This window comes from Haliaeetus albicilla, chromosome 1 (genome assembly GCF_947461875.1).
Source record: "Haliaeetus albicilla chromosome 1, bHalAlb1.1, whole genome shotgun sequence".
In the NCBI taxonomy this organism is placed as follows: domain Eukaryota; kingdom Metazoa; phylum Chordata; class Aves; order Accipitriformes; family Accipitridae; genus Haliaeetus; species Haliaeetus albicilla.
The window spans coordinates 58,097,753-58,111,735 of record NC_091483.1 but is presented as its reverse complement, the minus strand read 5'-3'; the positions used below and the strand labels follow the sequence as shown (position 1 = coordinate 58,111,735).

General features: G+C 35.5%; 1 protein-coding gene across 9 annotated transcripts in view; it reads right to left on the bottom strand.

Annotated features, from left to right (window-relative positions):
• The window catches only part of ATP8A1 (ATPase phospholipid transporting 8A1), a 129,070-nt gene that overhangs the window by 41,031 nt on the left and 74,056 nt on the right, over positions 1-13,983 (bottom strand). For all 9 annotated transcript variants that reach the window (XM_069790928.1, XM_069790937.1, XM_069790944.1 and 6 more), the window contains 2 exons: positions 6,204-6,387; positions 5,986-6,096 (listed from right to left, as the gene is read on the bottom strand). In XM_069790928.1, coding sequence (XP_069647029.1) covers positions 5,986-6,096; positions 6,204-6,387 — 295 coding nt within the window. The remainder of the gene's footprint in view (positions 1-5,985; positions 6,097-6,203; positions 6,388-13,983) is intronic.

The following is a 13,983-nucleotide window of genomic DNA, read 5'->3' as shown; positions in this document are numbered from 1 at the left end:
AATATGTGTGTTTATCAGCATGTACCCAGGCTGGCCTCCAGGTGACCAGATTCTATGACCAAGCTCAGATTTTTTTATCATGTGATGGAATATTTGAACATGTTTGTGAATACTTTGAGATGGAAACCCCCCTGAAATTAGCAACTACTAAAACTAAAAATGGGAGGTAAAATCCAGCTGAAATTGCTATTTGTTCAACCAATAAATGAAGAGTAAATAGATTTTTTTTTTTTTGGTGGCCAATTATTGGAACAAGATTGCATGCAAAGTCATGAATGTCAGCGGCTGCAAAACAGACATATAGAACACCCTGAATTTTTTGAAGTCTTATAACACTAGATTTTTTTACTTTGGTTGATTTAACAGTAACAAGCACTGCTTTCTAACCTTTCAGTCTATTCACTGAAAACATTATGGAATTACTTGCTAGTGGAATTAGATTTTTATAAGCTCTTGTGTATTTTGATTTTTGACTTTTGAAAGACGAGTTATGATTTAACTGTGATGAATTTAGCAGACATTTGTTAGCAAGAGCTTCTCAGTAGTTAAGTATGAGGGAGTGAGATGAGTGCATAATCAGTTGTTCATTACTGAACAATTAATTACACACTCAACATCAGCACAGTTTTTTGGATGTTTTACAACTAAGCTAAATGTGTGAACCTAATTCTGAACCTCACTACCAGTGCTGGATACAAGTTGTGCTCCTCAACTGCCTTCTCTCTTTTCAACCTTCTCATTATACCTAGTTCCTACATTATTTTACTCCCAACTTAGGCAGATGGCTAGGAAGACAGCTCTTAGGATTTACCCCTTAATTTTTTTTCTTGTTTGTATCAAATACTGGAGTAAATTTTAGAATTCTTAATTTGAAAGAGTTAGGGTGGTGGAAAAGGACAGTTTTAATAGAGAATATATGACTCAGTAGCTGGGCATAAATATATGTACACCTCATTGCTGGTAATTTCAGGCAGAATTTAACAAAAGTACTACTCTCCAGGAAGAAAATAAAACAGGCCACAAGCAGATATATACTTGACCCTTCATAACCAAGGAGTATATGTAAAGAACATTAACTTTCTGTTGTGATTTACCTAGCAGTCACAATGTTACAAAACTCTAATTTAAAGAGAAAGGCTTAAATATGTGTACTGAATCTATTCCACATATTCAACTAGTATTAAAGGTAAGCGATGTTAAGCAACACTTGAAAATGTTTTGGAGCAACTGTTTTAAAGAAATGCATGTATTTAAGATAAAATTGTAATTTATAATGGAATGGCATACATGAAGTTGCTATCAAGCCTCTCAGAAATGCTATGCATCATTTTATTCCTTAGAAACCCTGCTGCTTTCAATTTTATTTTGTACAGGAGTTAAAACTTTCAAGCTATTTAAACTAAACCGAGTTTTACTGTAGAACTGTAAAGAAATCCTTTAAGGCATAGTACTAACTTCCTGAAATCTTAGCAGTTACTTTCTTCCAAAGAAAGCATGCAACTTATAGGCATTTTAGTTCAGTTTAGTGGAATAAGGAACTGGAACATATCTTGGTGAGAGTTCTAGATTCAAGCCAAGACGAAATGAAATTTGGTAGCACCCCTGGGTTCTAAAGTTCTTGTTGAATCTATCAAAAAAATGGCTAGGAAGTGAAACCTTTTAATGTGGTTAAAACCAATGCCCTCTGTAGTAGAAATAGTAGTATTTAGTGGAATACGAGATATACTACTACAAGAGACAGAGCACCTTTAATATCTAAGCAGAAATATGGATTTTCTGTTGTTTACAAGATAGTACTTGAATGTTCACATTAAGGACACCTATGACTCAAAAATAATTAGCAGATGTAGAAGGGAAAAAAGCGCAGGAAGGATAAACATGGCCCTCATCTCAAACTGTAAGAGGGGAAGAAAATAAGCCACCTATTTGCCCTAACTTTGAAACCTCCAACCCTAGAAAATTACGCTCTTAACCATACATGAAAAAACTACTATGGTGCTTACTACATTATTAATTGTGAGTGACAACAAACACTTGCTTCACAGTGGGAAATTTACTCATGCACAAGTGTCTTTCATCCCAATTATGATGGACAATGAAGACAGCTGTACCTGCAAAATAAGTTTTTAGGCCATGTTGTACATGATACTAATTTAGGAGCAGACTCAGCCACTTCTCTTTTAGGGCATAGGTCCTACTCTAACAGCTCAAATTACTAATCTAGCACCCCTGTACAGAAGGACAGGGGATAGGTGTCCTTAAGAAGTAATTTAGACTATGTAAATGAGGGGAAGGTGAAAATTCAGACCATTTTATAGTTCAGCAGCTACATAATTTCCATTGAAAATAAAAGATTTAGGTTCACAGTCCATCTAAAATGAGACAGGCCTCAATGCAGATCCTTGTATTTCTGAGTTTTCAAACCACATAATGCAAAAAATGCGGGCACGACCACAATCACTTTCTGCTGTCTGTGTTTTAAACTGAACTCGATGCAGTTTGCATACATTAAGTACTCTATGGCATACTGAACAAGAGTCCCTAAACTCTATGGCTCAGAAGCAGCGTGAGTATACACAGAAAGCCTACTCGTGTTTGGGGTTATACATGATATGGGTCTCAATATGACCACAGGCATTCATCTGATGTGTCAGGCAAAGGGAATCAGGAACAAAATGGTAAACTTCAGTTACGGACATGAGCAGCAGAAAGCCTGTAACTCAGCAGTGGGATGAAAAGGGCTTGGGGCAGGGGAGGGGGGGGAGTAGGTAACCATCATCCAAAGTTTACCGAATGAAAAAGAGGCCATTACAGCTCTAATTACTTAGTATAATTGAATTGTTTATGTAGTATCACTTAAATTGTTACAAATGACCATGTTTAAGTATCTGTGACTGAGCTTTAAATGTGGACTCTAGGCATCTGTTTCTTCTGCTTGTGTCCTGGTCTCTTGTTTGTTTGAATTTTCCCCTACATGAAACATGAATGACCTATGCAGATCTTCAAAGATTATTATTTTTTAAATCGTAAACATTTTTATTTAACATGAAAGTTATTTTATGTTATTACTAGTTACTGCTAGCTAGCAGAACAAAAAGTAGGAATAGGAAAATTTTGTCTCTCTGATGTTGAAGGGAGATTTATGTAACTTCACAAAACGAGTAGTTTCACAAGGATATATGCAGTAATGGTAATTACAAACCCAAAACCAATCCACAAAGGAGTTCTCAATCACTGGATCAATATCAATCCCAACTATCATTAATGACAGCCCCCTCAAAATAAGTATGAGACTCTGCATAGACGCATCCTATGTGAGTGTGAGGCTCGGCACAGGCTTAATAATTCACATTAGCAGACTATTAGAGATTCAAAGTTTTCACTTGCAATTTAGAACGATACTTCAGAATATAACCTCTAAAGTTACTGGGACTAGTCCTATACAAAAAATGAGGTCCGTGTTTAAATATCTATACAAGCAAGACACAGAGTAGAGAAAGTTATTACAGATCACTTCTAGTTTCTTATGAATAGGAGTTTAAATGTTGATAAACACTAATCAGTGTGCAGGAGTATTACTACAAACCTTTACCATTTTCTGAAACAAGAAACCAATGGCACTTATTTTGTATCACGTCACAAATGCCTAGGAAAAGGGCTGTATTTTAGATTAAAAGGAATCTACTACATTACTTGTTTGATTAGTACTGAGCAGACATTTAAAAATATAATATGCATCTATTAAGTAAAGGTAGGTATTTTTAGTTCTTGTCAGCTAATAAAAGGAAACTTATTTAAAGCAACTTCCAGACATGCCTTTCATAGTATTATTTTCTAAACTCCAGGACAGAGGAGGTGTGGCCACAAAAGCTTCACAGACGTTTTCCTGATGTAGCATTTCTGCATAGTAAGCAGCAGCTTACAAATACTCATTGAGCTCTCTGCTCCCACGCCTGATCCGTACAAAAAACTGAAAAGAAAGATTCAAGACTGGCAGTTGTCCTTTCTAGAGACATTCAATGATGAATTTCTGCCCATTCACTCACAGTATTGACATGAGCTATTAACATCTGTGAAAGTTTTCTGAAGTGACAAACGTTGGGTATACAGGAATTCAAGCAGAAGTCATCTTGTCTTTGAGAGAAGGTGTATATGGTAAAATGCTTGTATGCATTATATATAAAGGGTCATAACCCATATAAAAATGATCTCTTTGCCCTTCCATCCGCTCAGGAGGCAGAGACTACCTCTTCTAGTCTTTTGTATTTTTAGACTATGATCGCTGTACACTGCATTCAACTTTCTTCCACAAAGAATACAAACTGTGGGATATTAATATCTGATTTAAGTTATAAATTTACAATGTGTTTGCAGGTGACAATGACAGCAAATTAAGTAAAATAAGGTAGTATGTTCTAAAGCCCAACTTTGTATGTTTTCTATAAACACAAAGTATACATTAATACTGTTTTTTCAAATACTTCAAGAACTACTGCTAATCAGTACTTCTGGAAGTCTGATCATTTAATCAGATATTCAGCTTTTGAAATGCAGGATCTAAAGTCTGCCATCACTTCTAAAGCAATAAAGGATCTTTAATGGATTTGCTTTTTCTATGGCTTCCTACTTTAAGTCTTTCTAAACAGGCTACAAGCTTGCTACTATAGATTGAAATCTATTTATGTTAATAACAATAAAGAGAAAAAAGGAAAATTTAGAAAATGTAAAAAATATGCTAAGAAAAACGCACACTTTTTGGCTACAACACTTGTACATAAAAAGATGCTTAAAGTATTTTCAAATATTGCAAGAGTAAGACCACATACATAAATATCACAATTGGAAATATTAACCTAATGTTTACATCAGGGCTAACAGAAATAAGGCATTTTCTTTCAGTAGAAGACAGACACATACTGCACACGTTTAAGATATCAATTTGAAAATATATTCAAAAAAACTAAGAAAGTTTTAAGAATAACTGCTAGCCCCATTAGCATAAAAATACAGAAGACTGACCTATAAAACTTATTTTGTGATCAAGCTTTGCAGCAAATTAGGGGTTTTTTCCACATTTTTAACCCAAAGTATCATTGTGAATACGAAGTTTGAATCAATTATAAACATAATTACTAGATACATATTTGGCTATAAGAAAACAAGCAGCTGTTGAAAGAAAAAGAGAAACAGTAAATGAAGGGGAGGGAGAAAAAAAAATTAAAAATCCATGTAAAAATACATTCCAAATTTTAAGGTTGCCATGTGGTCATGAAGATCATGAAAACTATAGCTATACTGCTGTCTTAACCATACCTACCAATAAATGTACATTTATTACAACACAGTCCTGTCATACTACTTTATTTTTCACAAGACTCCAGCTTCCTTAAAATCCCAGGAGAAAAAACCAGGTCAGCTACTTTCAGGAAAGTATCCCTGTTCATGAACTAGAGCCTAAGGAGGCACGGTTACCCCATCAACAAGTGAAAGGTATGCAATAGTGTGACTAAACATGTATGTAAAAACCTTAACTACTGTTCTGAACAGCAACAGCCCTGCAGTTCAACAGTGACCTGAAAAAGGGCTTCAGATTGCAAACTGGACAGTTACTGACACCAGCGCAAAGAGCTTAACCACCTACATCTCTTGGTAAAGGCTACTTGTAACTGTATTCCTTAAATACTGTAATTATGTTATAGATACAGAATTTTAATAAGCTAGCAGTATTATGCAACACAAACATTCAATACTAATATTTAGTACATATTTCTATTAGAAATATTAGACAATTAGACAATTGGGTCTTTTAAAGTAAAAAAAGAAATCACTCTAATATTAATCAGTTTATTAAAAAACAAGATTCAGTACTAGTAAGTGTTTGGTGACAGTTTAAATGCTTCTTTAAAATCATATATAATGATTAAAACCTCAAAATAATAAAGTTTTTACTTTCAAGAAGTAATATTTAATTTACTGTAAAATTACCTCGATAATATAAAGGACTATATTCTTGTAGAAACAATACAAGATGCATTTAGCTACTCTGTTATAATTCCAGGCTCCATGAACCAACAACAAGTTCTTCAAATACTTGAACTGCAAAAAATGAAAAATGAACAAACATACAATCAGAACATTCATACACCAATATTAATCTGATACTAAACTACTTTATTGTAGTATTTTACAGTGTAATGACTTACCTGAGCAATTGAATAGTCTGAAGAATTAGCAGCCTGTAGACCTTCATTCCCACTAATACCAACACCAACATGTGCTGTTTGTATCATACTAACATCATTTGCTCCATCACCAATCGCTAGAGTTACTACCTTAACTTGTTTTTTAACCATTTCTACAACTTCAGATTTTTGAAGTGGTGATACCCTAAGGGGTAACAGAAAGAAAAGGGTTTAACACAGGACTTTCAAATGAATAGACTTTCAAAACATACTTTATATTCTGTGAAAAGGTAATAAAAACAGGCCAACTAACATCCTGGTCAGCGACATGGTCTTGTTATTGTCCTTTAGGCTATATGCTAAAAGCACATTCCCAGCAAAATTCATAGAAACCTTGGATTTATTGAAGCAAGATGTTAAAAGAACTGGAGAGACACAGGTCAAACAGCAATGGGCCCCTAAAACAGAATAATGGAAGAAATCCCAAACACTGCCACTACCAGTATTAACTTACAATTACAGATTTTGGCATATTTTGTTGTAATGCTTTTTATTTTCCTCTCTGTCCTCTCTGTATTTTATAAACGAACAACAAGATATTTAAGACACAGATGTCAATGGAAACAGGAACAGAGTGGACTGCCACCACGTTAACATAGCCTACACAGCTAAATTAGAGGAAGCAACTTTGCACATAGCTCTTCGTCCTCCATTTTAACTGCTGGTAACTTCTCCCTTGTTCTTTTCAGGACTGCTCTAATTATCTGTCATTAAGAAAATGCCTGTCCACAGTTGAGCGGACAAATTATTCCAGTGATGACTCTCTAAAGCTCTACTGATGAAACTGTATCAGTTTTGGCTCCATCTACCATTGTGTGTCACACATGTACCTTCCATTTCACGTTGTAAAAGTTCTACTTCGTATGCTGAAATTCAGTCCTTGTAGTATTTGAGACATCATAACTGAAGATAATATACAGAAATTATGTGCTAGGACTGGTGTGTTTCACAGGGTGGGGAAGGGAAGGAGCAAACCCTAAGCAGTGTGGCAATCCACTGTTGTGCTTCCTGGCACTGGTGTCAAGGATCAAACCCTGCCCCTCTTGTTTCATGGTATAAAGAAAACCAAGAAGAAATGCAAAAAGCTCTGTGAGTCTGTCTCCCCCACCGCCGCTGTTCACCACTTCTTACAAAGAGAGCAATTCTGATACCAAAGCATGACTCCTGCCATGGAGCTGGGGATACGCAGCTGGTGAAGAACCATCCTTTCCTCATCTATTTTTCCAGCCTTCTACACAAACTCATTCTAGATGCCTCCATGCAAAAACTAGACATGGATAAGAAGCAGAACTTGCCAGTGGATATATACTGACACCAAAAACTGGGGGAAAAAAATGTGTCATTTGTTTCCTACAAGTCTTCTATATGCACACTCATGGCAATAACCCCTCTGGTACCATAAGCTTCTGGAACTTTGCAATTTGGGCTGTGAAAGATCCCCCCTGCAGTGTACAAATTTCAGGGTTAAGGATTATATAGGGATGTTCATAACCTAATTCTTCCAGGTCAAAGAATAAAAACACAGAAATATACAAGAAATTAAGAATACAAGTTTTAGGGAACAAATTTGCAAAGGAAAACACTAAAAGAGCAATTACTTCTAAATAATGTTCCTTCCTGAACATGCTCTGTATATTGCTGCTCACTGGGATACTGCCAAGTAACATGGCCTGTGTAGTTCATGAATATCGTTCTCACCTGAACCAAGACTGCTGTATGGCACTGTCCTGCCTTCAGCTGGGATAGAGTTAATTTTCTTCCTAGTAGCTGGTACGGTGCTATGTCTTGGATTTAGCATGAGAAGAATGTTGATAACACACTAATGTTTTCAGTTGTTGCTCAGTAGCGTTTAGACTAAGTCAAGGATTTTTCAGCTTCTCATGCCCAGTCAGCGAGAAGGCTGGAGGGGCACAAGAAGTTGGGAGGGGAAACAGCCAGGGCAGCTGACCCAAACTGGACAAAAGGCATATTCCGTACCATGTGACGTCACGCCTAGTATATAAACTGGGGGGGAGCTGGCCTGGGTGGGTATTGCTGCTCAGGGACTAACTGGGCATCGGTCAGCGAGTGGTGAGCAGTTGCATTGTGCTTCACTTGTTTTGTATATTCAAATCATTTTATTATTACTATTCTTGTCATTTTATTATTGTTATTATTATCATTATTAGTTTCTTCTTTTCTGTTCTATAAAACTGTTCTTATCTCAACCCACAAGTTTTCCTTTTTTTCCCCAATTCTCTCCCCTGTCCCACTGGGTGGGGGGAAGTGAGTGAGCGGCTACATGGTGCTTAGCTGCTGGCTGGGGTTAAGCCACAACAGGCACTCATAAGCTTACTGACAAAAAGAAACGTTACCATCAGACACCAAAAATTCAGTTGTATTATGTATGGCATCTGTGCAGTCCTAAATTTCTGCACAAAAGATCCTGCAAGCTGAAAATCCCAAAGGCACCATTCTCATAAGTACATGAATACCGGAAAGCCTCATGATACTTGAGAAATTTATACTGTTATATTATTAATGAGATTTCTGATGGGTAAGTCCTTTCTAGTTTGAAGAGTTATTGCTCAAAGAAGTCTATCAAATCTGGTAAGTGAATGTGGCAAAAAAGTACTGTCCTATTTATACTGATTCCTTTTTAAGATCACAAAACCAGTGCTAATGGAGGCACTAATAAAAACAAGCCACCTACAAAAGAAATAAAATCTTTCCAAATATATGCATTAATCAAATTATTTTTCAGTACATGGCATAATAAAATGTTCCTGTCTGCCCACTGATCTCTGGCATTACAGCCAAGGCTGAATGATTTGCCTGTCTTGACACTGGACAGACCGACATTACAGGTTAAAATGCATTGCTCTCTATTTGGACCAAACTTTTGATCCATAATTCAACTTGAAAGGAAAAGTTTTCTTTTTCAACTGGTCATATAAATTTCCTCATCACACTTCTTTGTCCCCCCTCCAAAAAACACAGAAACAGAACAAACCCCTCATCTCTTTCCAAATAAAGAAGAAAGAGATATTAAATTTTCCACATTCAACACTAAGTTTTTACAGTTAAAGAACACTGAAGCACCAATTATATTCTTTCCATTAAGCACACAAATACTAACACCAATGCTTGGCCACCACTTTTTCTAGCTATCTGTAAACTCTACCATAACTACCAAAACCACAACCAACAAGCAATTACATAATTGCTGAAGCTAATGGTCATGCCAGCTACCTTCCATTCTGCCTGAGTAAGAATGCAATTAGAAAACAACCCCCTTATTTTTTTAAAAAAAGAAACCCAAACAGGGAGATAGCATAACAAAATCCCATGTTCACATGACAGATAAGCTATAAACTTGAAAAAAAGGAAACCAAAGTTTTTCTTAGAATTGACAGCTGAAGCTGGTGACTGATTTCATGGTGTTCATTGAAAAAGTAAATCCAGCAGAGTAGTGAAAAAAGTTCAGAAAAACCTCAAATCTCTGACATCACACTGCTGATATTATCCATTATCCATTTCCTTTATTAACAAATCCAAGTTACAAAGATTTGAGAAAAGCTAACTAATAAGGGCAAAAGTAGAAACAGTCTTTGAAAGATTTTGATGAATATGTCCTTTAGAAATGCAAATTTCACCAAACCAACATTAATTTCCTATTAAAGTAAAGCCCTTTCCCACTAAAATAAAGGCTATTGAAGTTTTTAGCCATCTAAGGTTGATCGTGATTATTCTGAAACATAGCTTAAAACTGTAGGAGAAAACGAAGGTTTTCTAGACATGCTTTGTCCTGAAACACACACTTATTCATAACCTCCATAAAGAATTAAGTTTTGTCTAAACCAGTAAACTACAGTAACAATCACAACTCTTACTAGTTAAAACTTAGACAACATTTCTGAAACTTAGACTATTTAAAAGCTGAAAGAGGATCCCAAACTATTCCTGGTGGCAAAAGTCAACTTACCAAGCATAGTAGAGAGAACTGTTTTAAAACATCAAATTTTAAACAGAATTGATTGAAAAAAATATTAAAAATTGAGACATCGTGATCTGTCTTCCTGCGTATATTTTACACCCAGATACACAACTTCTGAAATTAAAGCACACTATCTCTTCTATAAATTCATTAATACTACAGTTGAAGCATATTTGTTATATTATTTGTTTGAACTACAATCCCCCTTGTCTTTTGTAGAATGAGATCTTATGTATGCATCATAATCACACAACTTCACTATACACCATACTTTCAACAGTATCAGTTTATGACTTCAGTCCATATCACCAAGGTTCTCTTTTTACTATGGAACAGACTGATACTTGATGCAATTTCAGTGTCATAGAAGAAATACGAAGGAATAGTATAAGGTCCATAGCTCATCTGGAGCAAAAAAAAAAAAAAAAAGAAAGAAAGAAAAGAAAATATTTTTCATTTTTCTCTAGCAAGTGTCAGGATTTTTCATTTCACCTACCCAATGAAGTTATATGAAGAAAAAAAGCAAGTATGTTTCAACAACTAGATTAAACCTCAACATTAGATAGATTACTGAGTTCCCAGCATAGGGGTATACTAACGGTGGTTGCCTCTCTTGCTAGACTATCGTGCTTAACACTGAGACAGCGTTGTGAAGGGAAACTGGGTATGTGGTATCTACACTCATCTTTGCTCACGTACAATACTCCAACTCCCACTGGGTTCCAGTAACATCCTTGTAGCTCTTCTCGTTCTCCTCTCCATTTGCCAGAGGACACCTTCTCATGGTTCACCTTTGGGTGATGTTCCATCAGCCGAAAAAAACCCCAATCCTACACTGTGCCAATTAAGTAAAATTACTTAAGTTTTAAGTGCAATGAATCAGAGAAAATGGTTGCATAAAATCTAATTGCATGATTTTTCAAAAGCAAAAAATAAAGAAATGAAAAATAATACAGCCTTCGCACTGAAGGCAGCTATCTAACTACTTTATTCAGCAGTCTGTGCAACACATGCTATCAGACTTTTGAAAAAAGTACTTGGGATGAGTACAGCCTTGTGGTGAACTTGGGATGAAAGCTTCTGGGCAACAGCCCTTCAGAAAAATTCTGTGGTCCAAGTATATCAAAAAGCATTTCTATCATCTTTTGTTACATGTTTTATTTGAACTCTGCTGATGAGTATTGTACCAAGGCTCGCTACAGCCAGCTTCTATAGAAGATTCCTGACCTGACAACTTCTTTTTCATCTTTTTAACTTTCCAGGAACAGTGGTTTATTTCCCTTTCAGACAGTGTTATAGGGGCAGCTGGGAGATGGCACTTACTCTCACTGCCTGGTGCATCAAGGTCATGGTGAAACCAATAAAAAAAACAACCAAGCAAACACCCCCCACCCCCCCCCTTTGTTCATTTTCTTCACTCTTAGCTGTACATTTTTACTACAGAATAATCCATTTAACATTCTTCTTGCACACATTAAGCTGATGCCAATATAGAGTTGGAATAAAGTTTGTCAAAGTCTTTAAGCCAAACATCTGCTTGGAATTAATAACATACACAGATTTTTGAAGTGAAATGTCTACAGAATATTTGTCGGCTTCATCTGTGTTATGGCTAGTCTTAGGAAGAATCCACTGGTAAGAAATGCTTCTGAACAAGTGAATAGAGTCTGAAAACTTCAAAGAAACTGATGTAATTTGTACTTCTAAAACCAAGGAGGACTTAAAACATTTACTGCCTTTATATGGATGGAGAAAAAACATTTTCACTTAGGACGATATATATTTAAGTGATTTACATTAATTAAAAATTACCATTTTCAAACTTTTTATTTTCAAGCTCACAAACCAGGAAATGAAGTTTTTGTTACTAAAGATGGAGCATTAACAGAAATAAATATTTTGTCAGAATTCTGACTTTTGAAAAGCATGTGAAATTAAAAAAGCACATAGCAAACCAGTGAGTGTTACAAGGAAATATTTTAGTTTTAAACCTAGAGCCAATTTTTAAACAACCACAAAGTATGTCAGAGCATATACCTAGACATGTATTGATACCAGCTGACCTAAGTATATCACAGAAACGTAGAAATGGCAGAGGGAATGCTACTATAAACAGAAATTTTCATTTTGCACTTTGTTTCATCACAAAAATGCTACCACTAAAGAACAGCTATATGCAGAGAATAATCTTCAGTGGTTCTATAGGTCAACAGAAATGGCAATATTGTCTCTTCAAATGGCATAAAATGTATTTTCAAATCAAAGAAAAAGAAGAAAAAGAAACATAGTTTTGAAAGAACAGTTCTACGTGCATGTCCTGCTTGTCACTTACTACACTGAGCAAAACTGGAACTAGTAGAACAAGCACAAAGCTCCAACTTGCCTGTCAGAAAGACTACTGCCGTTAGAAAAATGTTTATACACTGTATAAACTGTGTATCCGTCTAAGATCACAGTTTAAAAGACAGTAAGACCTTAGTTTGAAATTCAGAGCATTTCATGCTGAAGCATGGCTATGAAGCTAATCCATAATAAAAATTAATTAAAAAGAAAATCACTTGGTGGCATAACATATCACTTGACAGAAAGGATGGAGAGACTACAAACCAGGTCTTTATTTGGATACTATAACCTCGTTTGCTTTTCCCAGGCAGAAAAATAGCTCCATTTTGAACACTGATTTTTCAGATGAATCTGCTTTATCTTAACATTATTAAACTCTCTACCTGAACACAAGCACCTTCCATTTATTTATCTTATTAATCAAAAGCAGACAATCTATTAAAGTGTATGTACAACAGTTTTCACATTTGTACAGACCACATCTCTACCTTCATGCAGATAACAGGATAGGCAATAATGAGGTAGTAGGCAATAAACTTATAGAATTTACTGAAAAAAGATTTGAATTTGGTAGGAAGTGATGCCGAATTCTAAGAATTACTTTGTTCTCATATAAAATCCAGGCTGACCTCCTTTTTCATAGATTCTAAAGCAATTATTATCAGACATCGCATCCTATTTAAATATGGAATTAGATGTAACTTGAATACACAGACAATCCTAAAAATTTCAGTACTACATTAATTATGACAACTTGAATTTGCGACACTTGTATATTGAGAAACAGCAAGCTATGGGACTCTAGAAGAGCTTGAATACCTTGTTTCTGAGTTAACTTTTCTTGTTTTAATATAGGAAACGGCTTTTCCCACATTACTACAAAGGTCAAAATATTGAAAAATACTCTGAGAACATTAACTTGTGATCCTTCTAATAGTTACCTCAGACACTGATGAAAATAACAGTGATTTCCACAGTTCTGGAATGTTTGATTGCATTTCTAATACAGATATCCTACCTGTGTTGCCAATGGTCTTGTAAAGAAAAGTCCTTGCTTCTGCTTTTTGACAGATTAATCACCTGGCCTAAACCAAGTTCTTTAAACATTGACAGTAGCAGTTCTTGTTTACCTAGCTACCGTGCACCCAACTTCCCTTTTCGTTCAATCATTCAAATGTAGAAAAGGTGATATACTGCTTAGGAGATGTTTGTGGTTTTTGTGTTTAATGCCATAAAAATGCAAGAAGGCCCCAAACACATAAGCTGTCACTCACACAGTTCTATGTATTCCCTCCTTTGTATAAATCTGGAAATATTAAAAGGTAAGCCCAATGGCTTTCATATTGCGTATATTTAAAGAAAGCAGATATTGAATTTTCTTTGATCTGGAAAAAGCTCCCTTGTTACAGTAAGCTTACAGCT